Raw genomic sequence first — 27,318 nt, forward strand, 5'->3', positions numbered from 1 at the left:
GAAGCCAACTTCATACAAACATGTATACAGACACTGGAGTCTGACTTCACATGTACTTTGAGAAGTAATAAGTAGTTTGGAAGGTTTTCTTTGGTTTTTAATAGAAATTTTACTTATAATGCTTTATAGGTTTATTTTCGTACTTTGCTATGCCAGCTGCTGTGCAACAGGTGGTCCATCTTGCATCTCATTGTCAAATTAATGTTAACAACACTGTCTCAGTTCCACTTGACTGGCACCCTGTGACACATTCAGCATGGGTTTGGGAGACTCTGCTGGGAGCCCATTGCCAGACCAGTGTGTGAACTTTGTTCCTGCATTTTTTTGTTTTAACCTATACTCATTAGAACTGAACTTGCATTCTTTTCAAGAGCAGCGAGTTCTGCATGGTTGTCTTCTTCAAATGCTTGACTTGTCATTCAGGCCAGTACTGTATTTATACTACAGATGTGTAAATAACCTTTGTTTAATAGCAAGATAAATTTGTTTGCCTTGCTTCTGTTGGAGAAACAATTACGTTATTTTTGTTACTATATTAAGCAGAGAACTGCAGCGAGACCAAGGTCTGAAAAAATAAAACCTATTTAAACATCATTATTATTTTTACTAAATTTGAGTTGCTCTTTCATTAAAAATTCCATATTTTTGTTCAGTGTAAATTCCAGAAACAGACCGTGTTAATCCCATTTTTATTGTTATCAGTGTATGTACAGCTAAGACATTTATGTCACAATCTCTGCCCTTTTTTTTTTTTTTTAAACAGTATAATTTACCCTCAGAATAAGAAAGGAGAACCAGAATATAATCCGTGTGGCAAATACATGGTGAAGCTTCATATCAATGGTGTACCTAGAAAGGTAAATGGTTTGGGGGAGTCTTAATACTGTTACTGTTTAATTCATATATTTTAAAGGCTTGGTCTGCTTCACTGTGAAGCTATGCTTGCATAGCAAAAACTTTAGACAAGTTTTGTTGGAAAGTGCTTTTTAATGGTTAAACCTTTTGAGATTCATTTTGGTTGTGAAGTATGTAACAGAATGTAGGTATTTCTTCTACAGACATTCATGAAAATAGCCTCACATTAAATTCATTAAAAAATCTTTCTATTGCTTAAAAGAATTATGAAAACCATACAGAAATGAAATTATGCATCCCATGTTTATGATAGGGTGTGCAAGTAATCCACTCTTCCACTCCATCTCAGAAAGGAAGTTACAGAACTAAAAAGTACAGAGGGGTACATCCAGGAAGAGTATAGACATGGAATGACCATAGAGGAATGACTCAAATGACCACAGATTTTTAGTAAGGAGAGGAGATGCCTGAAGATATATGACAGAATTTCTTAAACTCACAAATGGCTTTATTTTCTTTTCAGTGCAATAAATAAGGGCATGGAATAATGTATTTCTTCATATAATACTTAACTGTAGCACTGATTATTGCAGGTTGTAGTGACCAGTGAACATTTGTGGGAGTTCAAAAGTTGAGTGGTCATATTCATAGGGTGGGGGGGTAAGGGGAAATTCCTCAAAGGCTATTAATTGCTAAGATAATAACCTCTGGGTCAGGAAGTCCTTGAGCTGCAAAATTCTGGAATCTGAATGTTTCATGGAAGTATCATTTATGTGCTTGCCTTGCTCTTAATACTCTTTCCAACATATCTCCTGATGGCCTTTTGTTAGGATGAATGGCCGTTTGCTCTTCCATGAAAAGGATTATTCATTCCTGTGCAGATAGAATTTGACCAGAAAATGTGCTGTGTTGGTAGCCTGTATAGGTAACGGACTAATGCCAATGTGAAACTGAAACATCTGTTTTGGAAAACTGTTTCAAACCACTACAAATACTGCAGTAACAATCTGTAATAATGCCAAATATATCCTACCTAATTTAAAGAAGAAATGTTAATACTTTCACAACCGTTTCTTTGGGTTGTTTTTCATTTCCAGACAGAAGAAATTTAAATCTGGAACTAGAGACTATGAAAGTGATGTGACACATAGTTTCCTTCCTTATAGATAAATAACTGGGTTTTTTCTGATAGTTATGAAGCACAGTCCATGTTCTGTTTCCAAATTAGGTGAGGAATATTGTTAGGCTTTTCTTTACTTTTTATGCTGGTAATTACACTGAACTTTTCGGTGGCTACCTTTTACAATAGATACTAGACATTTTACAAGAGCATGCTGTCATCATCCCCATTTACATAGGGGAAGGTGAGGCAGATGATCACAGATCACCCAGTGGACCAGTGCAAGTAGGAGCTGGCAATAGAATTTCTTGTTCACTTGGGCAAACCACTGCAGGATTGATAGAGGTGTCCACATATGAGAGCAATGATCAGATCTGGCTATCTGTGAAGCTATATATTGATGAGAGTTTGGTTTTATTTTTTAAATACTCCCTAAATACTTTATTAGCTTTATGGTGATTTTTCATTTGTTTATTTCACACAGGTAATCATAGATGACCAGTTACCTGTTGATCATAGTGGGGAACTTCTCTGCTCTTACTCTAACAATAAGAATGAATTATGGGTATCACTAATAGAAAAGGCTTACATGAAGGTCATGGGAGGATATGATTTTCCTGGATCAAATTCTGTAAGTACTAGATTATTTCTAAGAGGCAAAAATTCCACTTAGATAATCTTGGGTCAAATAACTGCCCTTCTAATGAAATAAATGAATTGTCTGGGGAGGCAAGTACTGGGTTTGATGTTTTCTTAATTTTTTTTTCTATTTCTTTCTTTCACAAATATGCTTAGCTGTACTTGATGAGATGTATTCCATCAAAATAGAGTGAGCAAGGCATCTTGGTGGGCAGAGTTAATCTTAGTTCTCTGACTGCAGGATTGGCACTTACAGTTGGGAAGTGTATGTGTTTATATAGAGTCTAGATGAAAGTGTTGGGTAAAGTCATAATTTTTTTTGCCCATATCAATACTGCTGATTTTGGTTTCTAACTGTCGTTCAATAAAGAGGACAGTTCTCCCTCATTAGCTAGCGGAGACAGCTAGGAAAGGAACAGGCTAGTCATTCAGTACATGTCTATAGAGGAAGGAAGTACTTTGATCCGTGAAATGTTGTTTATCAGATTGTTCCACTCATTTACATAAATATGTAATGGGTTCCTATAATGTGGTTACTAAAGAAACAGTCATTGTACTGCAGCTAGGCTGACGTGCAAATTATTCTTTTAAAGAGGGCCAGTTTACTGAAATGAGTAGCCTGCATAATCTTCATTCATTACTTAGGAAGCATTTCTGATTTTAATTTAAAATTCTTTAAAATTTTAACAGTATATTTTTGATTTCATGGTGCTGTTCACATTCTAGTTGGTGTCTTGATAATTGCGTTCTTGGAGGGTATACTAGGTAATCATCACCTTTTGAAAAATGATTATGGAGACAAACGTGGCTTTGTATAAGGGGAAATGTAGTATACTTTTTAATGTATGTTTATGTCAGTGTTGGGCTCCTTTGTTTTGGAGGACAGAAGCTGGTGAGAATAGCTGTGTTTTATTCTCATTGTCATCCTCTAACTTGCTATCTGGAAAAACAGCTTGACTTGTGACCTTTAATCTCCACCCTTTCCGCCCCCTCTGCTTTCAACTGTATTATAGCTTCTGTGTATAATCAGGGTTACTTACTGGCTGTGTTGTACTTGTAATTCCTCAAGTTCCCACCTACCAGTGCTGGTTATTGACACTTCAAGCATTTATAGTCTCTGCTTTTGCTTTGAGGAGTACAAAGCAAAAGAAAAGGGAATAAGCAATATTTTGAGGAGATTAAATGGGGAGATTAAAGCATCTTTTTATAGAAATACATGTCAGTGTCAGCTTTAGCAAAAAGAATATAAAAGCCAAACCCTGAGCCTTAGAAGTAAAAGTTAAATTATTTAAAATGCATATATAATAACAAGGTTCCAAATAGTGCTTCTGAGACTGTGCTTTAAAAGTCTGAATCAATGAAATGAATAGAACACATCATAGAATTGAGCATGATTGATCATTCTCTTACGCTTCCATTGCTCTGAAATTCCAGTTTGTTTCATCAGTTCACTTTCTAGCTTGGTGCTGCCTTTTTTTTTTTTTTGAGGCTTATTTGGAAATGTCCTAAACTAATCAAATACGTTTTTGTTTGTTTTAATATAGCCTTAATCTTGAGCCTTTTGTGTGTAGAGCTATATTGTAACTTGTGTATACTTGATTTCTTTCAAGGCGCTTTTATAATTTGTGTACAGACATCATATGCTTATAGATGGATTATCTATTCTGATTTCTTTTGAATGCTTGCATTTCAGAATATTGATCTCCATGCACTGACTGGTTGGATACCTGAAAGAATTGCTATGCACTCTGACAATCAAGCTTTCAATAAAGATAGTACTTTCAGAATGCTTTATCAGAGGTAGAACTTTGTTCTCTCCTAAGTAATTAAAATGCTCTGTAGTAGCTGCGTTACCACTGTAAAAGCAGTACAGTCACCACAGATCCTTTGATAGCATTTTGGTACTACTAGAAATTGTGCTTTGTAAAACCTCCATATACTTTCTGGAAGAAGAATTAAGGTATCAGTGGCTTTGACAGAACAGAAGAGTAAAATATTGTGGAATTTTGTTTGAGGTGATTTTTCTTCTTTACATATGAAGAAGAAAAAAGACAGTAGCCCATTTCTTGATGAAGAAAATAGAATATAGAATCAGAGAAGAGCAGCTTGGAACCAATATATGTTAGAAGTGTTTAAAAAGTAGAAGGAAACATGTTCTGTGTTCCCACACAGTTCCCCAGAACTTTGGCATTGATGTGCTGTCCTTAGCAAGCAGATATAATATAGTATTTCTAATTGTATCACAAGATACTGGTTATTATGCCCCATTAGTAAATCTGGAGGAGCAGCAAAAGTCTATCAGAACTGCAATACTGATTTTTCAGACCTACCACAACAATTCTACTTACAGTGAAAGATATAGCTGTAATTTACAAATGTCAGCTAGCAAGTACTTTGATTTCTTTCAAAACAATTTTGTGCAACCAGTTTCTTATGCATTTTAGTGCAGCAGAAGGGGGATATTCTGTTGACTGAAACATCTGCATTTATGATAAAAGAGCGTGACTCTCTTTCTACAGTGCTTTTTCATTTGGTTAGGAGCTCTCAAGTTGATTGTCAACAACTTTTCAGACATTCCAGTGTCACAATTTGGAGGTGTGACTGCAATTAGTATGGGATCTAGCCATTATAGCATCACTATTGTTCACCTGTGCTAGACTGAAACTGTGTCGATCCATAGTCCAGTGATCCTGTAAACTGTCTAGGGATGCTCAGTATGTACTTGGATTTTAGCATGGGCTGGGAAATGTGCTAGTGTGTTTTCACAGCAATAATTTTGTGAAATTAATAATTGCAATTCAGAACAATTGCAGAACACAAGTTGTTGTGAGTTGACAATTCAGACCCTGTAAGGCCTATGCTGGGGGACACAAAACGTTAGTGTAAACACCTGTAAAAATATAGAAGCATGAATTTCTCAATCTTCAGGTTTTGGGAAGCTCCTTTAGAATCCTAAGGGTGTCACAGAGTTGTTAATTTGCTATATGCAGTGATTGGCTAAGTGTTGATGAAACCACATTTGTGTTCAGCTGATGATCTGTGAAGAGTATCTTTAAAAAGTGACACAGATTGAACTTCAGGTTGATAAATGCTGATTTTCATTTACAAAAAATATGAAATCATATGAAAATAATTTTTTGCTTAAAGCCTATACTTAAATACTGAAAGAAAATAGTTCTACTTTCTCAAGCTTTTTCAGGAGTGATTTCTGCTGACCTGTATTCCAGTTTTTAAAAAGCATGGTCACGCTAATGGACAGTGTAAAAACATACTATTACAGTGTCTGACAAATGTTAGTTTGCAACTTGCAAGATTTTAAGCTATTTTTCACCTCTCTCTGAACAGATTTCACAAAGGAGATGTCCTTATCACAACAGCAACAGGGGTGATGTCTGAAGAGGAAGGAGAAAAATGGGGTTTAGTTCCAACCCATGCGTATGCAGTCTTGGATATAAGAGAATATAAGGTATCAAGTAAAACTGAAGATGTTTCCAGATGCCTGTTTGAAACCTGTCTGCAATGGGTAGCTGCTGATTTTTTGCTCTAATGGCTAATATAGTTTATTCTGTCTTGAGCTCCATTGGGAAATTCCAGAAAGCTTAATGATGCTGTATTTTCCTGAGCTGTTGGTCCATATTCCATGTTAATATAAATACCAAAATTACCTTTACAAGATTAATCCAGCAATTTTATTTTGTATTTCTTTAGGGACTTCGATTTCTTCAGTTGAAAAATCCCTGGAGCCACTTACGTTGGAAGGGACGATACAGTGAAAATGACACAAGAAACTGGACCCCAGATTTACAAAAATACTTGAACTTTGATCCACGAACAGCTCAGAAAATAGACAATGGTAATAAGGTTTAAAAAGTAATTATATTTTCAGATAATATAGATCTTTGTGGTGTATCCCTGCTGGAAGGTAGAAAGAAATGCTTAAGCACAAGGAGAGGGAAAGTAAAACAAATGCTAGAAACTAAATAGCCCCAAATGTTTAGGAAGTGTTTGTGTATTTAAATCTGTCATTTCAGGTTTGTCTGGGGTTTAAGTAATCTGGACTGTTTAATATATCTCAAATTCATTGACAAGAAATTACCTCTTTGCTTAAGTGTTGCTACCTCTGTATCTAGGCATGGGGGAGTACATTGCAAAGATAACATTCTGACAGTAAGCTGTGTAATGCTGCTTTTTAATACATGAATAGACTTTTTGTGGGTTTTTTCCTTTAATATTTGCAAATATGTGTCAACATGCTTACTATAATCAGTATTCAAATTGGTCTTGCCTGTATTTGAGGTTATGCACTGGAGGTAAGTGGTTTTTTTCCCCTTGCATTACATTAATATGTCTATAAACAAATCTTTACATACACTTTATTTCCAGCTGTAAGTGTAGATTAAGATCGATCTTTGAGACAGTGGTACTACTGTGTTACTGTCCAGAGAAGCCACTTGGAGTGATGCCCGGTGTTGTCCTGTCCCATCTTCTAGGGAGCAGAAGAGTGTAGCATCTGGAAAGTCAGTGTGGGTTTGCTGGTGGAAGGGCAGGTTGCTGGCAGTTTAGAAATTCTGCAGAAGCTGTGTTTTACAATTCAGAAAGAGATATCTGCTCTTTTTTTTTAGTATCCTAGTTGCTGTCTGTGTGTCTCTGTGAGGGAGCCCTTTTGTTCAGTGCCACTCTATTTTGACAACAGTATGCATCCAAACCCATTAAACTATAGCATTTATTGATCAGGAAAAATTCTGATTTAAATATAAAAATAGACAGCCCTGGCTTTGTGACAGTTACGAGAGATTAGCTTATTATTTATTTACTGATTCATTTGGTAAGGAATTTATATCTGTAACATCTAGTAGTTAAAATTTAATATAAATTACATTAGTAATTTTAAGGGAGTTGTTTCTTCTGACTGGATTTACACTCTGGTCTTGTCTAAGTGTGTAGCTATTATGACTGCATTTTTTTTAGTGCTGCAAGATCTGCAACTGCCTATGTCAGAGACTTGATTTATAAGGCTCTTACCTTTTGAGAGTTCATTTCATCAGGAATCTGTCAGCTTGCAGGCATTATTGTTGGCTGGAGTTGCAATTAAGGGAGCTACGGAGAATTAGAATAAATGCATGAGAATGTTGTAAAGATGAAGCAGATTCAGGATGCCAAAGCAAGTCATGTAGGTGTTGGATGAAGTATCTTAGAAATACATTCGAATGTACTCAATGTTGATTGAATACTTGATTGTGCTGGATGACTACTGAAGTAGGTTGTTGAATTGTGAGAACCTGTTTGACTATGTAATTCCCACCCCCGCCAGAAACCTAGGAAAGGGGGAGGCAGGTCAGCATCGCCTAATGATGTCTCTCTCAATACAACAGATTCTTTCATATCTTCTGCGGAGTGCTTGAGAATGAAAAGCATTCTGATAGCTTCAGAAAGTCCTTGATGATAAGCAGAGACAAACTTGTTTAACTTGTTTGTTTTGGGAGCTAAGTTTAAATTAGAAATTTGGGCAATGCAGACATTGCTACTAAGTTTTACAGAAATGTTCATTTATATAAGCTGTATCACTTGCCTGGAAAGAGACTTTTGAAAAACAAGTGAAATCAAGGTGTCTGGTAAGGAAACAATAACAGCATTTCCTTTGTAGGCATTTTCTGGATTGCCTGGGAGGACCTGTGCCAGTACTATGATGTTATTTATTTGAGTTGGAACCCAAGTCTTTTTAAAGAATCTACGTGTATTCACAGGTTGGTCCAAAAGATAAAACTTCCGTGTCGTTTCCTCACTAAATGTTCTGATGTGGTGTTTCCTTCCTTCTATTCCTCCTAGTTACAGCTGAAGAGGTTAAAATCCAACCATGCTCCCTGAGCCTGACTTTACACTTTTAAATTCTCAGCCCCTTTAAATTCAAAGCCCTTTGTCTTTTGACTACTTCTATAACATCATTGGACTCTAATGACCTTTTGTGATGTTCCTGTGGACCTAAGGTTGAGTAACCAGATTCTGACCTCAGTGCCCCATCTCTGTATCAGAATAGAAATCAGATTTTTGTGCAGTCTGTCTTTAAGCAGTGACCAGACAATGCTGGAGTGACCTAGTTTTTATTTGGAAATCATTTTCCTGGCCAGCAGCAAGTTTGTGCAGTGCATGTTGTCTTTACAGGGTGTGTTCACTGATGTTAGGGTAGTTTAATGAATTCTGTTTTTCACCAGTTGTAGTTATCATAAGTAATCTTCCTTGCCTGCTGATTTTTTTCTGAACATGATACCTGTCTCCTACCTAGTATCTATCGCATTCAGTCTTTGTCACCTAGTTTGATGATAAGTGGGTGTCTGGGTTCTGGAAAGCAAGGGTTTCTCTATTTTTCCACTCCACTATACTGCACTTTGCCACCACTTCCACACTGTTTCTGTGTATGTCAGCTCTGCACAACCTCCTTCATCCATACTGCAACTGCTGATCTTACCTGTAAATGCTCCTTCCATATTTGTGTTCAAATTAATTCTAAAATACACTGTGGCGATATAGCAAGATGAGGTAATGTGTATGCTAATCTCAGAGCTCACCTACTAGTCTGTGTTTCCTTGTATTATTAGTGATTGTCGTACTGCTGTGTAGGGAAATGGCTACTGCTATAAAAAGTGGAGTAATGATGGTGGTAATTTGAAGCTTAGTTGATAACATAGCCTTCCACACATGCTGTGCAGTTTTAAAAGTGTGGGAGGGTCAATGGGACTTACGAATAGCTTTATCCACTTCTGTTTCTAGCGTGCCATGCTTTGCATTCAGTCATCAGCACTTTTTATTTTTTCACATTGTATTTTCCTTGTCTAGACAGTTCATGAGGCAGCAGGCAGATTTTGCAATACGGTACGTCAAAGATCTTTAACACTTCATGCAGGCACACTTCCAAACATGAAACAGATCAAATTTTTAAATAAAAATTACCTCAGTAAAAAACTGGAGTAAAAAAATTGGCAAGCTTTTGAAACTAACCATAGCTTATATGGGGATTTCTATGGTTACAAAAGCGTAGGTGTTTTTCACTTAATATTGGTGTATGCGATCACCAATATGACTATGATCGGGTAGCCTAGGCTCCTTCAATGGTTCAGCTTTTTCTATGCTTTGTGTGGTTGCAGTCATCATACCAAACAGCCAAGCTGTTTGTATTTATCATTTTTTTATTATCATACTTGTATTGTAGTAAGTCATTTATAAAACAAAGCTATAAGATAATGCTTGCGATGCAATTGTATTACGTAACCACTGTCATAGATTGCAGTAGAAAATTAGCCTTCAGTAACTTTGTTACTGATAATCGATAGCTCTGTATATATGTAGGACTTGCAATTTCGTTTTCAAAGCACGAATTGGTATCTTACTTGCCTAATAACATGTCTGTATTACTTTTAGTACTTGGGATGCAAAGCAAGGTCCAGTGAAGGATGCCTACAGCCTGGCTAATAATCCTCAGTACAAGCTAGAGGTCCAGTGTCCACAAGGTGGTGCTGCCGTCTGGGTTCTGCTTAGCAGGCACATCACAGATAAGGTGCCGGCTTCTTTCTCTGTATTATGAGTTCTGCAACATCCTCCGTAAACCTTTCTATATAGCTTTCTGTTATTACTGCTTGTGTGTTCATGTTCAGGTATGAATGCCTCTGTATATGTAAAAATCTTAAATTCAGCAAGTACATGTACCTACAAACAAGATTATTGAAATAGACCCAGCGTAAAAATTGAGCCAAGTGATTATATTCCACCATAAAGGTTCTGAAGTAACTTTGAATCTTGGGGCCTGAACTGTTTTAAGTTAAATTAGTGGCAGTTTATTTACTTCAGGTATTTTAAAAAGAATTGGATCAGGTATCTCAATAAATATCAGATCATACCATGTGGTGATCAAAGGAGATGGTAGAATGTATACTTGATTCTGATTAAGTATTAGTTACTTTCCACAGAAGTGTACAACTCTACTTGATTTGTGTTTTTTATAGGATGACTTTGCACACAATCGGGAATTCATTACAATGGTTGTATACAAGACTGATGGCAAAAAAGTTTACTATCCAGGTTAGTGTACCTTAATTGTCAAGAAGATTGGTAGAAATAAATGAAGAACTGCAAAGGATTTTGTGGCGAGGAAAGGCACTTCTTGCTTTAAAATGAGATGCCTCACTCTGAGAGTCAATCTTCTGAAATAGTTGTTTAGCTCTGTTTGACCACCTTCAACAGCCTACACTGAAGGAATAAACCAAGGTGTACATGTTGGAAGCACACTACGAAGTCTACGTAGTCCTGCTGACACTTATTTTGGCGCAGCATTTTCTTTATTGTTCTGTTTATTTTGCAGTGGCAGTAGTTAATGCTTAGAGGGAACAGATGTCATGCTTCTGTTTATCTGATCGCATAATTATTTCCCATATTTGTGAAATTATTTAAAGGTTTACAGCTTCCACTAAATGAAAATAATTAAGGTTAATTGTTTTATGAACTTGGCTTAGTAAGCAAGCTCATGAGATACAGCTGAATACTTTCACATATTTCAAAGCATCAGGTATGGAATGTTTAAGAAAAATATTTAGATGCTCACATTTGTCAAAGTATTACTCTTGGTCGTTATAGGTCAGATTCTACTCACCTTGAGAAGAAGGGGCTTGGCTTTTGGAGCTTTGTTGTAGCTGTGAAAAAGCCATGTTTGTTTTATTTCAAGACAGATAGCAGATCTGAAACACAGGTTGAGACACAGGAAGTAAAGGTAATGCCCAGGTTGATGGATAGGGTAGATGGCAATGTTAAGGGAGAGCTAATAATATTTTTATTTATTCTTTACATCAAGTTAGAGATCTCTGTAAAAATATTTCTTGGAATAATTCAGTGAAGGTGCCTCCTAAGGCAGGTAGGATTCGGCCTGTTGCTTTTACATATAGGGAACCTCTTTAGAACCAGGGTTGCATTCAGGTAGCTGCTCATGCAACAGGTAATAGCAACAGTTAATTAGAGAGTAGCTTTTAAAGCTCTTTTCACCAAAGAGTGGAATTTGTGTGGTTTTTTCCTATTGGAATGGCTGGTAAAGGTTGCATTGTTCATCTCTGGTCTTGTTCAGTGAACTCTGGTGACCAATTCCCCTAGAATCCAAGCTGTCTTTCTGTGGAAAGCATTTGTTGAGATCTAACCAAATCATTATCTGTTTTTGCAAGAGCTGATCTTGTTAAAGCATCTGCTTCTCCTTACGGCCCAAGACTTGCTTCTGGTGTTGCTAGTACTTGTAGCAGTGCTTATTTTACATGTGTGTCTTACTGAAAACAAGTAGACAAACCAAACGCACTTGTATAATGGAGGGAATTGTTCAGTTGTGCTTGAAAGAGTCTTCCTGCAAGACCACTAGCAAGAACTGGATGATTCATATGTTTTGTCTTGCTACCCAAACTCTTCTATAAACTTTTAACCTCACGAGCTCAAACTTGTTTAAAACCTTTTTCCACGGAAATAGATTGGACAAGCTGCAGTATTATTTTTACCATCTGTTGAAATGAGATCAGAACAAAGCAGGTTAATCCTTTAGCAGTGAGGCTGAGATTTCCCATTCCTAAGCTTCTCATTGTTTTATATTAATCCTTTCCCCTCTCCCATGTTGCTTTGTGGAAGAAAATAAAAGGACCTGATCCTGGGCCTATTGAAGTAATTGGTTAGACTTGTTCCTGCTTCACTGAAACTAAAAGAAGTCTCAAAAGAGCCAATTAGAGGCCAAATAACATTGTCTAATTGTAAAAGCAAGTATTTGGGAGGTTTATAATAAGTACCGCATTTGCATTGGTAGTGGGATGCAACTTCATCTGTGTAATGATCACAAGTATTGGGGGGGACGGGGGACGGACACAACACGGGGGGAGAGAGAGAGAAACTGTGTGTGATTTAGTTAAAAGAAATTAACATGTTTTAAAGTCTTGTTTACCCAGTGGCCAAAGATTTTGGCAGCTTGCACTCCAGAACTGTCCAGCCAATGGAGAAGGAACAGACTCCTCAGAGATTTTTAAAGAGTGCTCAAATGTTCCTTATCTTTCTCTTCAAATTTCAACATAATCACAGTAGGTCTTCTTTGAGTAGTGACATTGATGGGAGATTGATAAGCAGTTCTTGCAAGTTGTGGGATTTAAGCCATACTTTCAAGTGCAGAATTTGTGTCCTGTCATGTGTGATGTACCTCTCCTGAAAATGATAGTTGCTCTTACCTGTCCTTTTTATGAGCAAATCTTGAGGCGCTATTCTTTTGAGAGCACTCAGGTGTGCTTACAGTCTAGCCTTAGTACCAACAATCTGATTTTCCTGGCAAAATTCACTGATACAAAATGGCTAAGAAGTTTACCAAGCTGGGGGATTTTTTTGATCAGGGAAAAGTGTTCATCCTTTTATTTTTCAGCTGATCCTCCTCCATATATTGATGGTATTCGGATCAACAGTCCTCATTATCTGACCAAGATAAAGCTGACCTCTCCAGGGCCCCATATATTTACCTTAGTGGTGTCTCAGTATGAGAAACAAAACACCATCCATTACACCATCAGGGTATGTACTGTTGGTTTCATAATGAATGTAAACAATTAAAGTGTCCTTTATTTGTAAGTTTGATAAAAAAGTGTACTTCTGGATCAATATCGTTATTTTGGGGAGGGAGTCTATGAATGATGGAGCAGAACTACTGGATGAAGTGTTTGATAATGTTCTCCATTTGTAGTTAAGACAATATAGTGTGTGTGTTTTTAATAATGAAATTTTAGTAATGAAGTCAGCTGAAAAAGACTTTCATTTCCTAGAATCTGTGCACAGGCACAGCATTGGCACTCTATATATCCACAATAAGCCTATTGTAGATCCCAATTAAGATTTAAAGGTTTTTGACTTCTCTAAGTCCTTGGACTCAATATTTAGGTTTTTCTGTAACTGCTGAGTCATGTGATGATCAATGCTAGATGTCTCTTTTTGTCACTGAAAAAAGTAAAATGCAGATTGTTTCTATTTTGCTTTTTTAAAGAAAAATTAAATAGAACCAAGTCTTGTTAGTCCCAGCATTATTCTGGATTTTGAGTTTCAGACAGGGTCATCTGATGAGTAATATGGGCATGTAGTGAATAAGTATCTAAAAATGATGTGTAGGCAATTCTGCTTTTTTTTAAACATGTCATGATTTCATATGTAAAGTGCAAGATGAATGTGTGACCAGCTGCTTCTTTTACAACACAGGTGTATTCCTTGTGCAAGTTCACCTTTTCCAAGATTCCTACACCTTATACCATTTCCAAACGGGTAAAGAAATATTTTCTTTTATGGGTCACTGGATAATAATTCTGGTTTGGCTTTTCCATATTTGAGATGTACAAGGTTTTTAAATACATTTTTATACTACTGCCCAAAAATGCCATCTCAGGCCATGTTATAGTAAATGAAACTTAACTAAAGCTTAATCTAAGCATCATTAGCTCAAGACCAATCCTGTACTTGTTACATATAATTTGCCAAACAATTAGCTGCACTGTTAGCATAATTCATACCAACATAAAAGTCCTTGGGCTGGCTCACTCTGTCCACACCACTCTGTATGGATGGTGGCTTAACTTTCACTGGCATTTGGTATGTAAGCTTCACCTTCATTGCAGAGTGTGTTGTTACAGCTGTATTATTGCAGATAAACTGCAAAGCCTTTGTAGAATAGACTGGCCTTTAGAATAAGAACCTGTACCCTAATATGTAATTACTCTGCAGAGATCAAATTGTGCTAGTACTACTGCAGAGTAAAAACCCTGCAAAAGTGTTGCTCATTTTCCATTGAGAGAATTGCATGATTTTCTTGGAAAAACTCTTGGCGCGATGGAACAAAATCAGCAATGGCAAACCAAAGGCACCAGTAGCAAGACTCTGACGAACGGACTTAGGATGGCAATATCACAATACATTACTGTTCCTAAGTTTTGCGAAGACATCTCAAAAGGTCTGTAACCATTGGGATAAGCACTCGCATTGCCAAACAGGATTAAGGCAATATACCCATCATACATTTCATGTAGAAATGCTCCCTGAGAGTACAGCAGCAGGGGCAAGAGCAAAAAACTTCACTGAAATTAAGTCAGAAGCCCAGGCAGTTCTGGGGTCAGCTGCTGTTCATATTTCAGCTGTCAACATGAGCTGCAGTTGTATCTTCAGCTGAAGTATAAATATAGCCAAGAGCTCACAGGATAAAGTAACTTGTGTATATTTTAATGTATTAGCACTTTTATCCTCAAGAGAGAATAAGTCAGCAGCTGTTAACTTTAATCTCTGTACCCTGGGGAATCCTACTATAGGCAGAAGTCTTCTGTCCAAACCGTAACTTCTTCAGGAAGAAAGAAGGAAGGCTAGTTTGAGCCACAGTGGAACAGTCCATTTTCTAGGATGCTCATGCCTGAATCCAAGGATTACATTACTTTGTGCGGTCAGGGGGACATGCTGGCTTGCAGCTAGGCTCTCGAGTTCAGGCAGTGCTTTGTACCAGCTGTTATTTCTGGAACAGGCCCTTGAAGCTAGCCTGTTCTGGAGAACGGTAAGTGACTAGAGAGATTCCTGGGAACAGAGAGATGATTTGCTTGGTTCTTCCAGAAACCATTGTCCTTTTTGGCTCTTAAAAACTGGGCTTAAGTTGGGGGAATGCTTTAAGAGGTCAAAAACTCATTGAAGGTGACTAGCCTGTTTGAGGCAGGATATCTGTTTTATGTTGTATTGTGTTTCAAAAGAAAATTAAGTATGTGGAAACCTATTAATTATTTGAATATGTCTGTCTAGCATTCAAATAAAAGGCATGTTCTATCTATCCAAGGCCAGCTCTGTCTTTATGATTAAATACAAAAAGTTAGTTGCCTGTGCTTAATGCTTCTTTGGTGCTTGCTTAGCAGTCAGCACACTTAAGGAGAAACTAATTTACAGTTTACCAGTAGAAGCAAGTTCTGTTAGATGCCTTATACTAAAGTTGAGTGGTCACCTCTGGAGCTCACCAAGCCCTAGGGCGATTCCTGGAAGTGCTGTGGAGATGGAAAAGGCCTGGAAAGCTAACACCACACAGCAGTTTTAGGTACCTGGGTAGTAGCACGTTGGGGGTTTTTGGACACTGAGTAGAGAAATTAAATCACAAGAAAAAATGTTGGTCCTTGCTCATTTGACAGAAGGGGGAGGAAAGGAACAGGAGAAATGTATCTATCTATCTTGGCTATAAATTTGTGTGAATGCCTAGCATGTCTTGCAAGTCTAACCTTTCAGTTTAATGACTAGCAGGAGGAACTTGTAAACAGATGGCCTGTTTCTCAAACTCTGAGCAGTAGTTTTCCTCTTGTATGTCTTTGTCCTTGTGAAATCTGTCCTTATGAATATCTATCTTGTCCCTGTAATGCTCGTTTCCAGAGTACAGAGGTGAATGGGCAGGGCTGGAGGCAGTGATTTCAAAGGCAAAGGTTGCAACACAAGTAGTGTTGTACTTCTGTACCGCTGTTGTTTCTCATTTAGCACAACAGAGGAGCATCTGAGCAGAAAAAAATAACCTGCACAGTCCAGTAGTTACAGGGTAGATGAGAATATAGACCTTTCGTTAGATGCAGTTTGTCATAGTCAGAAACAGTCACTTGTTACTTATTTAATATAAGCTGAAAAAAATACAGTACACTTGTAAGGGATCTAAGGCTTTGATTGAGGTGGGTGGAGGACTGCGGTGAAACTCTGACTACTTAACACAATCTTTCACCTGCACTTTAAAAATCAGTGACCTCTAAAGTGAGAGGAGCCTGTAGTCTTGTTTGTGTGTATAAATAAGCAATAAAAATCCTCAGGATATAAAGTATTTTCTGTACTTTTGACTTCTTTCAGGTTAATGGACAGTGGAAAGGTCACAGTGCTGGAGGATGTGGAAATTTCAGAGACACCTACAAAAATAACCCCATTTACCAATTCCAGCTGGACAAGAATGGACCATTACTAATTGAACTACGGGGACCGAGGTTTGTAGCGAATAAGTGTGCATCAACATAGCAAGAGTATTACATGCTAAAGATAAAGCTTTGTCAGTATCCTCCATGGGGAGGGTGGGAAGCTCCCTGAAAAGCTAGAAGATTTAGGACTAGTTATATTTCTAACTTCACCATCAATAGCGATTTAAACCTGCCCATTTGCTACTGAGGAAATCCTTGACCTACAAGGAAAGCAGGAGCCTTCTTTCTCTTTAGTTTTGGGGTATAAGCAGAGCTAGGCTTTGCACAGAAGGGAAGAAGGTACAAAGGACTTTTTCTTCCTCTTAGAACTAATTATGATCATAATTCCTTTTCTTTGGTAGTAGTACTAATATGCAGGATACTAAACCCTTACAGGTCTCAAACAACAGCCTATGTAGTAGCTTCAGCTTCAAAAGTGCATTTACTCTGCCACTAGCAGCCCAGGAGAAGTATTGGATGTCAGTGCCTTATAGAATAGACCTACACAGGTCAAATTCCTTTGGCAAAATTCATGATCTACCTCAAAATACCAATATACAGCACTTCTAAATAGCAACATCCCCTGACATGCAGTCAACTGTTTAATCTTTTGCAAATCTGTACAGTGGGCCCCACAAATAGGCAGCACTTTTCTATCCATCCTCCCCTTTTTGAGGAAACGCCTCTCATGAAATGAAGATGAGTGCAAAGGTGTGGCTATACTGTTCCACTAATTGAGCAGTTTTTTGTATGCATTTTTTCCTACACATGCAGATCATATTCAGGTAGTTTGAATGACAGGGGCAGTGGTGCCTGTCACATGTTAAAGGTAGCAGACAAACTGTCCCAAGTTACAGTGCAACATGAGAAATTCTGCTGTGATCACTGACATTGATTCCTCTGACAGCAATCCGATCACATCCCAGGATCTGTGCTGTGTGTCACCACAAGTTTAACTACTTCAAGTCCACTTAAACGCAGAGGCAGACTTCTAGCAGGCATTTTCCATATAGTCTAGTTCCAAACCTTAAATATGTTCTGCCTTCCTCCAAATTCTACATTCATGTCACGGTAAGTTTGACTTAACATTTCTGTCACAAATGTGACAAAACTTTTAGATGTCTTCCAGTTACACTGTGTAGTTTTTAATAAATAGCCCTCTTCATGGTAATTCTGATGACCGAGATAACTAAAGTTAACAGTCTGTCATGTCACTTGCAGGCAATACAGTGTTGGTTTTGAACTCATCACAGTCTCGACAGTAGGAGATCCTGGTTCCTATGGCTTTCAGAAAAAGAGCAGCGGTGATTACAGGTAATACTCACTTAATGCAGTCTTAAGAAGTTTGAAACATACTTCAGATCTTAGTTCTAACAGGTAGTTTCTTTTATCATAGGTGTGGATTTTGCTACTTGGAAGTGGAGAACATATATGCTGGAGTTTACAACATTATCCCCACCACATTCCTGCCTCAACAAGAGGGTCCTTTTTTCTTAGATTTTAACAGTGCTACTTCTCTTAAGGTGTCACAGCTGCAGTGAGGAGACAGATCGGTGCATTACTGTTTAAGGAGGTGGTTTTGATCTGTCCTACAGTCTGAGAACAGGTGAATAACTCTTACTACACATACGCATAAAAGAAAATTACATTCTAAGTTAGAACCAAAAGCATGGAATCACTGATTTACCAGTTAATTGTGGTAGACAGCTGTGGTTTTTGCTGCTGTGGTATTGGACTGAGCACTGTTCAACAGGCTTGTGAACAGGCTAAAATACTTAAATTCAAATGAACTGGCAGAACTCCATTTATTGCAATTTTTCCACACTTCAAATCAAAGCCTAGTGAGTTAAGAGAAAAACTAACATTGAAAGTCTCTTCTCCCAAAATACAGGGTATATAGGTTTAAGATTTTATTCTTAAAAGTAAACATGTAAGAAAAAATTTCTGCGTATTCTGCTTATTCAGTCTCAGGACCAAATAGCTTTTACTACGTATTTGTGCTGCTATCTTGAATGTTTTCACCACTGAACTAGTTCTCACATCTAAATGTAAATTTATTACTGCTGAGCACATAGTATTCCAGACTAGCATGTTCAGCTTATCTAAAGTAAAGGAAGAAGAAGATTCTGACTTTAGCGATTTCTAAATGAAGAACAATGGCTTCACTCATTACATGTATTTTGAGAGCTGTTATTTCATATCTGTATTACTTTAGTACATAATACTACAGCACAAGGTACTCTGTGGCTTCCTTCCTACTAGCTGCAAGACCTAGTTTGATCCAGATCAGCAGTAAAAACAGGAGGTTAGCCAGCAGCAGCAGTACAGACAGTGCAGCACATCCTTCTTTTAGCAGGTGTGAAAGGTTTTCATCTAAAGGTGCACTGTAAGATTCTTTGTATCTACTGACGTAGTCTCATTTGCTGGTGCGAGGAGGTAGGGAATTACCCACCATCAGCATCCCAGCAAAGAAATGTTTTATCCTCAACATTTTTATAAGTATTCAGCTTGTAGGGGAAGGATCATTCAAACCTCTCCCCCTAATAAACCACAGATGCAAGAAATGCACTTGCAGATCCCATTATACAAGACATCCTTTAAAGGGTACCTTTTTCTTTTAAGTTGAAACCAGTGAATGAATCGAGTCCTTGACCAGTGTCATCAATAGGAGTAGGGTCAAAGTTCTTAAGAAAATAGTGGAAGTGGGATTAGTCCAGAATAAGATTTTTTTAGAAGCCTACTATCTGTGCTCTTCCTCCAGAAGATCTATATACATTGTATCTGAAAAGGATTAAAGATAACCAAGTTTTTCTTTTTAATTTAAACACTAACTGCCTCACTGATTCTAAAATGCATTGGTTTCTGTCTTTTTACAAATGGCAGACTTAAAATTCCATTATATTTGACAGTTGGGGGAGAAGGTGTTTTTAAAACAGCCATAGGACGTTCCCTGTCATTCAGGTTGGTTTAGCAGTGTTCCAAGCAAAAAGGTAGCATTTAAATCTTATTTTAGAGCACAGGTGCTATTTGGTCATTGGGAAATTAAGCACACATGCTACAGGAGCACCAGAAATATTATCTGTGGGCTAAAATTGTTCCCAGAGAAGTCTGCTATTAGCCCTCTCCAGAAAGTACAAGATCCTTTTGTTTCATTTCCTTCATCAGACAGCTGCTTAACAAATGTCTAGCTTTAAAAGGGCATTGAAAACACATGCCCTTCTGACTGCAGTTCTCTGAGACCATCTGGGCTAGGAAATTTGTGACACATTTGTCACAGTGTGACTGACTTACCTTCTTTTGCAGGGAAGTTTCTGACGATTATTGCAACAAATCAACAGAGGGAACAGCATGGGCACAAGCTGAGCAAAAATCAGATTAGGTTCTTTGTGGTTATCCTTGACCTTTAGAGTAAGTGCCAAGGACTGCTTCATCCCTACAAAATTAAAATTTCATCAACTCACATTTTCCCTACAAATGTGTGTTAAGTAAGTTTTTAGCTCAGGCTAAACCATAGTGGCAATGGAGACCTGCATATATTTTATCACCTATGAAGTTAGAGGTAGTTAGGAAGTCTCAACTGAGTATCTTTTTGACAGTACAAAAGGCCAGAACTGCCTGCTTTCAGTACTAAGTTCGTGCACAGCCTCGCTGTCTGAGATCAAGCTGGTAGACCTGCCTACAGTAAAATCTGTTGTTTGTCTCTTGTAGTTGGTTTCTACTCTGCAGGAAGGGGTTTTTCTTCCCCTCTCCCCCCACTCCCCAAGCACAAGCTAGTGCCAAAGCTTATGCTAGATGAAACAAGCATAAGGCTCAGCTTCCATACTGTGCTAAACTAAAACCAAGGAATGTACTCACTTTCTTAATGCCAAAGGCATTAAGGACAAAGGATCCTGTCCCCACCAGGCTACACTAACAGTTCTTACATGTACAGTACAGTTTGTGGATTGGGCTTATCCCCATAACTGCACAGGATTTAAGCCTAGTATCAGTGTCCTTTATAACATAAGTTCTATTCAAATATTGTACCTACATAGGCTGCTAGAATACCATCACTGTACATTTCCTTTCAGATGTAGAACAGGACACTCTAGTCCATAGATTCTGGTTGTGGCAAATTAATTTTACAATAAAACTTTCTTGCCTTTTTTTCGTAGAAAAAAAGTGTTCATGTAAGCACTTTACATACTTCTATTTTTTTTCCACAAATAGATCTGGAAAAAATATTGGAAAGTGAACTGATCCTTAGATTTTAACACAGCCTCAAGCCAGTATCTAGGTTAAGCTTTTCTTTCCCCTACAACATTTAGCAATTTTTGATCCATATGACAGAGAATATTAGATGCTGATGAAAGCATGAAAATGTTACATAGCAAGACTTTTAGAAAGGAATAAGGCCTGCATGTGTAAAAATTCAAATAGCTGCACAACAGCTCAGACTGTAACAAAGGTACCTTGGTCATGTTACTTTATTTCCAGTTAGACAGTCATGTACCTCTTGACCCTTATGTCTTCTCTGCCAGTAAACACGCAGTTCAAGCCTTTAAACGTTAAAATACAAAGCCTCATAAAATATACCAACAAGTATCCTGCACTCCTGAGTTCTTTGTCACACACTGTACAAGTCTGAACTACTGCCTGAGCTACAGAACAAGGGGGTAACTGATAAAGTGAAAGCCAGTTACTACTGTAAGGGGCTTTAAGAGGATTTACACTTTCGATTCACTAAGGGAAGACTACTACAAAGAAATTATTTTTAATTCTCTATCAATCAGCAATGCAGAGGGATAACTGGAGATAGCCTCTTCAGAAGTTTTGGCATTCTCCTTACTTATGCACTGCAAAGGCTTTTTTTTTTTTTTTTTTTAAATCCTACTTTAGAGCTCTATACAAGACCCCATAATGCTGCTGTTTATAGCTCAGGGTGAGACACCCCAGTGACACACACTTCCCCCAGTTTGTTTCATTAGGAAGACACAGGTTAATCCTTGGTTAATCCGGTCCATCAGTCCTCAAAGACTCAGTGAGAGGTGTAGTAGCATGGATGAATGGTATCAACAGCTTCTATCCCATCTGCCCTATGAGTCTCAGAGTCAGTTCTAGTTTCCTGATGCAAGTTTCATGTAACTATTTTGTATAGTAATTATGCAGTTGACCACACAATCTATGCAGTGTTTGAACACCCAGCTATTTAGAATTAAGTTTGTGTACATATAGTAGAGGTTTTCATTGCTTAGTCAAAAGGACATTTATATTGTTTGTTTGATAATACCAAAGAGAAGTAGAATTCCTAGGTTAACATTTACTTTATACATTCTCACTTCAGGGCAGCTGAAGTGATCACATACACTTTGATACACCAAAGGCTTATTTTTATATCCATGAAGGCAGCCACCATCATGTTACACTTCAGAATGCATAAAGAAAGAGCTCCAACAGAAAAGTAACTGGAGAAAGCTTGTTCCTTTGCCTGTACTCTATAGTGATGTATGTTCATTTAAGTTTGTCGTATTTATAATTATGGTTTTTATGAAGTTTAAAATAAAATTAGTTTTCCATTAATTTATTAGACACACAGTTCTGCCTGTTTGCTTGCACGTTTGAAGGGTGATTTACCTGCCAAGTCCAGGGCTCACCAAAGGAAGAAGGCTGTGGCAAGATCTTTAAGCGAATCTTGCAGAAGCATGGTGTAAAAGTAAGGGTATGGTGGGTTCCACACCCTTTTATAGTTCCTGATCAATGGTTTTACCCTGCTGGGAGCTGAACCCTATCAGGACACGTGCAAGGCAGCACACACAACTATTTTTATATCCTGCTAAACATAAAATTAATTCATTGCCCAAGTGCAGGGAGTTTCAGTTTCCAGTCAGAACTGGCAAGATGACAGGAAATTTACTAAAGAGTGACACCAGGGTGCCGTCTTTGACTGGAAGTGCATATTTAAAGACTAAACTTGCTCCAGGAGAAGATTCAGTTCTTAGCACTTGAAATACACTTAGCTTGCACAGACTCGAAATGTGGAAAACAAAAATGTTTACTGTAGTGTGAAGAATTTTACATTAACTTTGAGAATAGATACACAAGCTGTGGCAGGGACAAAATACAATAGGACTGCAAAAACATAGAATAGAAAATACTTTGGGAGTAATACTAAAATTCCCATCAAATTAACGATATAAACTGACATCTTAGATAAAATGGTGCTTTCAGAAATGCTTAGCCACCAAAACTGAAGAGTCCTAGGATTTTTACTACCACTTATTAGCATAATTACCAGGAACTACTACTGCCTAACAGCTGCTGGCAAAACATGCCCATGCCCTTTCTAGTTTTATTGAACACTTTCTCTAGGGCATACTAAAATCCCAAGTCCCTTTAACAGTTATAAAACCCCACACAGTACAACCTACGGAGAAGCTTAAGAACATATTGTCAATCTACACTGGCAATTCCTTTTCTTCATGCATATTTCAAAGGCGAATCCCTTATAACTGTCCTGAAAACATCTATGACTCCCATTTTCGAGCAAAAAACCAAAGTGCTGAAAAATAATACTTCACTTTTCAGGGGAGGAGAAGGGAAGGGGCCAATCAACTCTTTTTGGTCACTGCAATCACCCTCAGAGTCTAAGCCAGACTCAGGAAGGTGGCTAGAAAGGGCCTACCACTGCTGAGTGTCACCATCCCCATTCTGTCCATCTCATAACACCAGTTTTTATAGGTGTGACATCTTTATCCTTTCTGTGAGCACCGGAAGAGTGAAGGCTTTTAGACCCCACACATGCAACAGCTTTCCTGTATACAAAATATTTCTACAGTTTCAGCATAATACAGACAAATACAGATGTTTAAAGAATATGCCACTTATACTCAAGAAATCCACTGTATCTAAAGAGCATTTCATTCTACAAAACTGAAGCCAAACTGCTCTCTGCAAATGTCTGGCTTGAATTTCAGACCCCCTACTGGCACAAATTTACACAGGAACATTACTTATTGCTTCAGCCAGGCTGCTACAAAACAATTTACAAAGTCTGTGAAATATGAGCACAGCTTAAACATTTCATAACTTGTCCGGCCTACAAAGGATTTACTGAATAAAAACTTCAGCCCTCCACATCAATTAGACTTCTTAGTGCAGTTTTAAATTCTTAGAGTAAACGCTTAAGATTTGGCATATATTATTGGCACAATGTTCTTCAAACACTTAGAAGTTCATGTATAAATATTTATACTCCCATTAATCAGGACAGGGCACAAGGAGGACTCAGCCAATCTGGGCAGCTTTTCTGCCTGCACATATTCCCTCTTTGATTTTCATGCACTGAAGGGAGAGCTGCTTCATTCGGTTATCCAAAGCCAGCCCCTCAGTGGAGCTGCTCCTGTTGCTGCTCCTATTCTTGTTCACTCTGTCGCTTGTCTTGTTCTCAGCCCCTTCTGCCCTATCCCCTGCAAAGAAAGGATTAAACTAGATGTTAAACCCGGATTTCATTCTGCAGCTTAAGCTTCAGTGGGTGCTTCTGCAGCTTCCTTTGCCAAAGCGCGCAAAAAAAAAAAATTATAGGAGCAGGAGCAAGATGCTTTAATGAAACCGAAGTTGGCCTTCCAAGCCGCGTTTGTCTTGTGCACTGCATCAGCAAATTACAGTGTAAACAGCCTTAGGTTGGAGCACACAAGAGCGGTGGTAATCCTCTAGTCTGAATTTGTCAGCAAGGGCTGGCAGAGCCTGCAAGAGGTTCCTTTTGGCATGTTATTTCTTTTCTTTTTTTTTTTTTTTTCCTGGAAAGCAGAATTTTCAGCAAGCAGGACAGTAATTTAAGAAAAAAATTAAACTCAGATTTTCCTTAAAATAAACATACCATCAGAATCCCACTGATCGCTTATTTCATGAGAAATCTCGAACCCCTCCACTGAGACAGAACTGGGGAACCTTCCCAGCCAGGAGAAAAATAATGAAAACATTTTAGATGTCATTGTTAACTGTGGGATGCAGGGCCTTCCAGAACTGCCTTCCCCAAGGAAGCAGCCAACAGGTCAGAGCTCAGTGAGCTGGCGATATGCCTAGGGGAGCTGAGAAGGTTTTCCTGCTCCCTTTATAAAGCTGAAAAACATAGGCCCAGGGCGTATCCAGCTGTGCGTACCTCTTTCAGCTTCGCACTCAGGGGAGGATGCCCCGCTGCATTCACTTCGGGGGCCGAGGACAGGAAAGATCATCCCAAACTCGGAGAGGGATACAGGGCTGGGCAGATCCAGGCTTCCAGGTCGCGTTGCAGGAGGAAACTGAGTGGGCACCTCACAGGGGCTCGTAGGACCAGAGCTGAAGCTGGACACCGACTGAGTTTCTGAATCTTCTTCGGATATGAAGCTGCTGCCATTGTCATCCTCAAACACTTCAGAAGCCACTGCAATGTTCAAAGAATATTCCAGTTAGCAAACCTACCCCCCCTCCTGCACCTTCCTGGGCAACAGGAATTTCTCAGGTTTGCATCTTCTGTACGTGCATGCACTGCTAACCCACAGGCTGCCTCTTCTCAAACTCTGCCCTCTTTGCAAAGCCTTAACCCAGCATTTCATACGTGGATTGTGAAGGCCTGTTTCTGCTTGGAGGAACAGCGCACCTGCCAGACATGCCCTGCAAGACCAGCTCTACACCAGCTACTGCTCCTCGTGCCAAAACGGTCTTGGATTTTTACAGTTCCTGCTGTCCCCTGCCCAGCTGGCCTTGTTCACTTGACTTCAGTACATAAGTCAGGCCAGGGCCTAGTCCCCTGTGCCCGCCTTAGCCAGCAGCATCTTGATCCCAGCACAGACTCCTGGTTATTTAAGGCACTAATTAGAAGGCAGATTACTTCCACCTCATCTTCCCACTTCCACAGTTAAAATCCAGCATGAACTCCCAAGATCTCTTTTTGCATGAGGATCACCAAGCAAGACCAAGTTAAAAAAAGTCCCACCCACATATATGATTTTCCCTGCTCATGTTTGCTCAGATCTGAATTCTCATTAAAGCAAACCAACTCCAAACTGTCTGGCTAGATTAAGCTGCAGGCTCTTTGTTAGCAACAGGAGGAGGAATCCATTAATGAAGGTTCCATTTTGTGGAACATAGAGGGTGTAGATTTTGCTAAAATTCAACATTTTTCAATCTTGGCTCATTGTGGGATTGGGACCTATGAACCAAAGGCTTCTGCATGCAAGTAGCCCCACTGGAATCAGAAAGTTTTTTGTTGCGCAGAGGCTGATGCATGTAAAAGTGTGGGCTGGAATCACACTGGTCTGAAGAAGTCCCACAAACAGCAAGACATTTACAGTGACCTGAGGTTATCTTCAATGACGCCTCCTTGCAATTCCTGCTATTGTTAGAGAGGCTCAAACCCAGCTTGAAAGAGCAGCAGGAGCAAAGCAGCAGCGTTAACAAAATGACTCAAAGGAGAAGTTCTGTTACCCCGGCAGCCTGGGGCTCACTTGTGCCAGTTGGACACAAAGGGTGCAAACAGAGGCAGCTACCATCGTGGTTATTTTGGAGATGTTATGCCTCTTTCTGCTGCATTTGCACATTGCAGAACTGACCTAAAAGGCTTCAAACATAAAATGGGTAACAGTATTATCCACCTTCCTGAGCCCCCTCCAGGGCACTTCGTGCTTAGAGAGTTTGTTGTGGTTTGCGTTTTGTTGTTTTCCTTTTAATAATGTCGAATCCAAGACTGCAGAGTGGTCTTTCTTCTCACATGGTGTGTTTTATCAATATATGGTGAGCAATACGGGTAACTTTGCAGGGGGTGAAAGCAAAAAACAGTTGGGCAAAAAAAAGATGTTTCCAATTACAGGAGTCCTCTACTTGGGAAGAGGCACTGACACCAGCTAGTCTACAGCAAGCGCAACTTATCACAGTCTAAACTTACCATACCACACAGGAGCATCCACTAGGGCCAGAAACTCTTGCTGGTGATGAGGTGTTTTATTCAACTCCAGCAGACAGAAATCAAGATGTAAAAGGGCCTTGGCAGAAAACCCCCACATATTACTACACATGAGAGCTTAACTTGTCGAGGCTATTTTGGTTATTATGTCTGGCAGGCTGCTAGTCCTGCCCTGTTGTAAACCAGTTCTGCGCTGGCACTAGACGCAACCTGGAGTCCTTCCACATAGATCAGACTGCATTCAAAGAGAGGGATGTGCCATCCTTGCCTGCAGCCTCAGCAGCGACCAGGAGGGCCAGCAAGCGGTTGCTCCGAATTACCTTTCCTGGCTCTTTCTGCCCCTACATACCAGGCCCCTGAACTCCTTCAGCACAAGAAAACCCTCACCACAGTTATACTTAAGGCTCTCGGGAGGCCTTCTGCACGAGGAGGGGGGACTTGTGGGTATCCAAAGAGACAATCCCTAACTCAGAAAGGCTCAACCCTGGGACTTAAGGAGTCAGAAGATACGCAGCCATACCAAAACTCCACTGCATCAGTGGGCCCAGACACCACGATCGCTCACTGTGGCAAATCGGGTCCCAGCTGCACGGTACTGACTGAGGGAGCTCCAGCACATTGTGCAAAAACTCCTGCCACTGCAGAGGACTGAGGCCAGCCCAGAGCTGCCTCCCAGCTCCCACAGCACCGCCAGGCTGTACCACGGACCTACAGAGCCTTGGCACTGGTACACGAGGGCATTGCACATTCAGCCTTCAGGTCGTGTAATCAGTAACTCCTGCAATCCTGACCTAGACTTTTCCCTG

General features: G+C 39.1%; 2 protein-coding genes across 7 annotated transcripts in view; one reads left to right on the top strand and one right to left on the bottom strand.

The window, feature by feature from the left end:
• The window catches only part of CAPN7 (calpain 7), a 33,092-nt gene extending 13,677 nt beyond the window's left edge, over positions 1-19,415 (top strand). For 3 of the 4 annotated variants that reach the window (XM_069770175.1, XM_069770161.1, XM_069770166.1), the window contains exons 9-21: positions 764-857; positions 2,460-2,606; positions 4,308-4,414; positions 5,960-6,080; positions 6,323-6,467; positions 8,259-8,358; positions 10,028-10,163; positions 10,609-10,684; positions 13,032-13,177; positions 13,853-13,915; positions 16,496-16,626; positions 17,818-17,910; positions 17,993-19,415. In XM_069770175.1, the coding sequence (XP_069626276.1) occupies positions 764-857; positions 2,460-2,606; positions 4,308-4,414; positions 5,960-6,080; positions 6,323-6,467; positions 8,259-8,358; positions 10,028-10,163; positions 10,609-10,684; positions 13,032-13,177; positions 13,853-13,915; positions 16,496-16,626; positions 17,818-17,910; positions 17,993-18,137 (1,504 nt within the window). In that variant the 3' untranslated portion in view covers positions 18,138-19,415. The remainder of the gene's footprint in view (positions 1-763; positions 858-2,459; positions 2,607-4,307; positions 4,415-5,959; positions 6,081-6,322; positions 6,468-8,258; positions 8,359-10,027; positions 10,164-10,608; positions 10,685-13,031; positions 13,178-13,852; positions 13,916-16,495; positions 16,627-17,817; positions 17,911-17,992) is intronic. The other variant, XM_069770184.1, reaches the window with a different exon arrangement.
• Positions 1-27,318, bottom strand: part of SH3BP5 (SH3 domain binding protein 5) — an 84,063-nt gene that overhangs the window by 7,050 nt on the left and 49,695 nt on the right. For 2 of the 3 annotated variants that reach the window (XM_069770212.1, XM_069770203.1), the window contains 2 exons: positions 24,734-24,994; positions 22,610-24,041 (listed from right to left, as the gene is read on the bottom strand). In XM_069770212.1, coding sequence (XP_069626313.1) covers positions 23,860-24,041; positions 24,734-24,994 — 443 coding nt within the window. In that variant the 3' untranslated portion in view covers positions 22,610-23,859. Of the gene's footprint in view, positions 1-22,609; positions 24,042-24,733; positions 24,995-27,318 lie in introns of those variants that run through there. The other variant, XM_069770195.1, reaches the window with a different exon arrangement.

The sequence above is a fragment of the Haliaeetus albicilla genome, chromosome 2, assembly GCF_947461875.1.
Source record: "Haliaeetus albicilla chromosome 2, bHalAlb1.1, whole genome shotgun sequence".
In the NCBI taxonomy this organism is placed as follows: Eukaryota; Metazoa; Chordata; class Aves; order Accipitriformes; family Accipitridae; genus Haliaeetus; species Haliaeetus albicilla.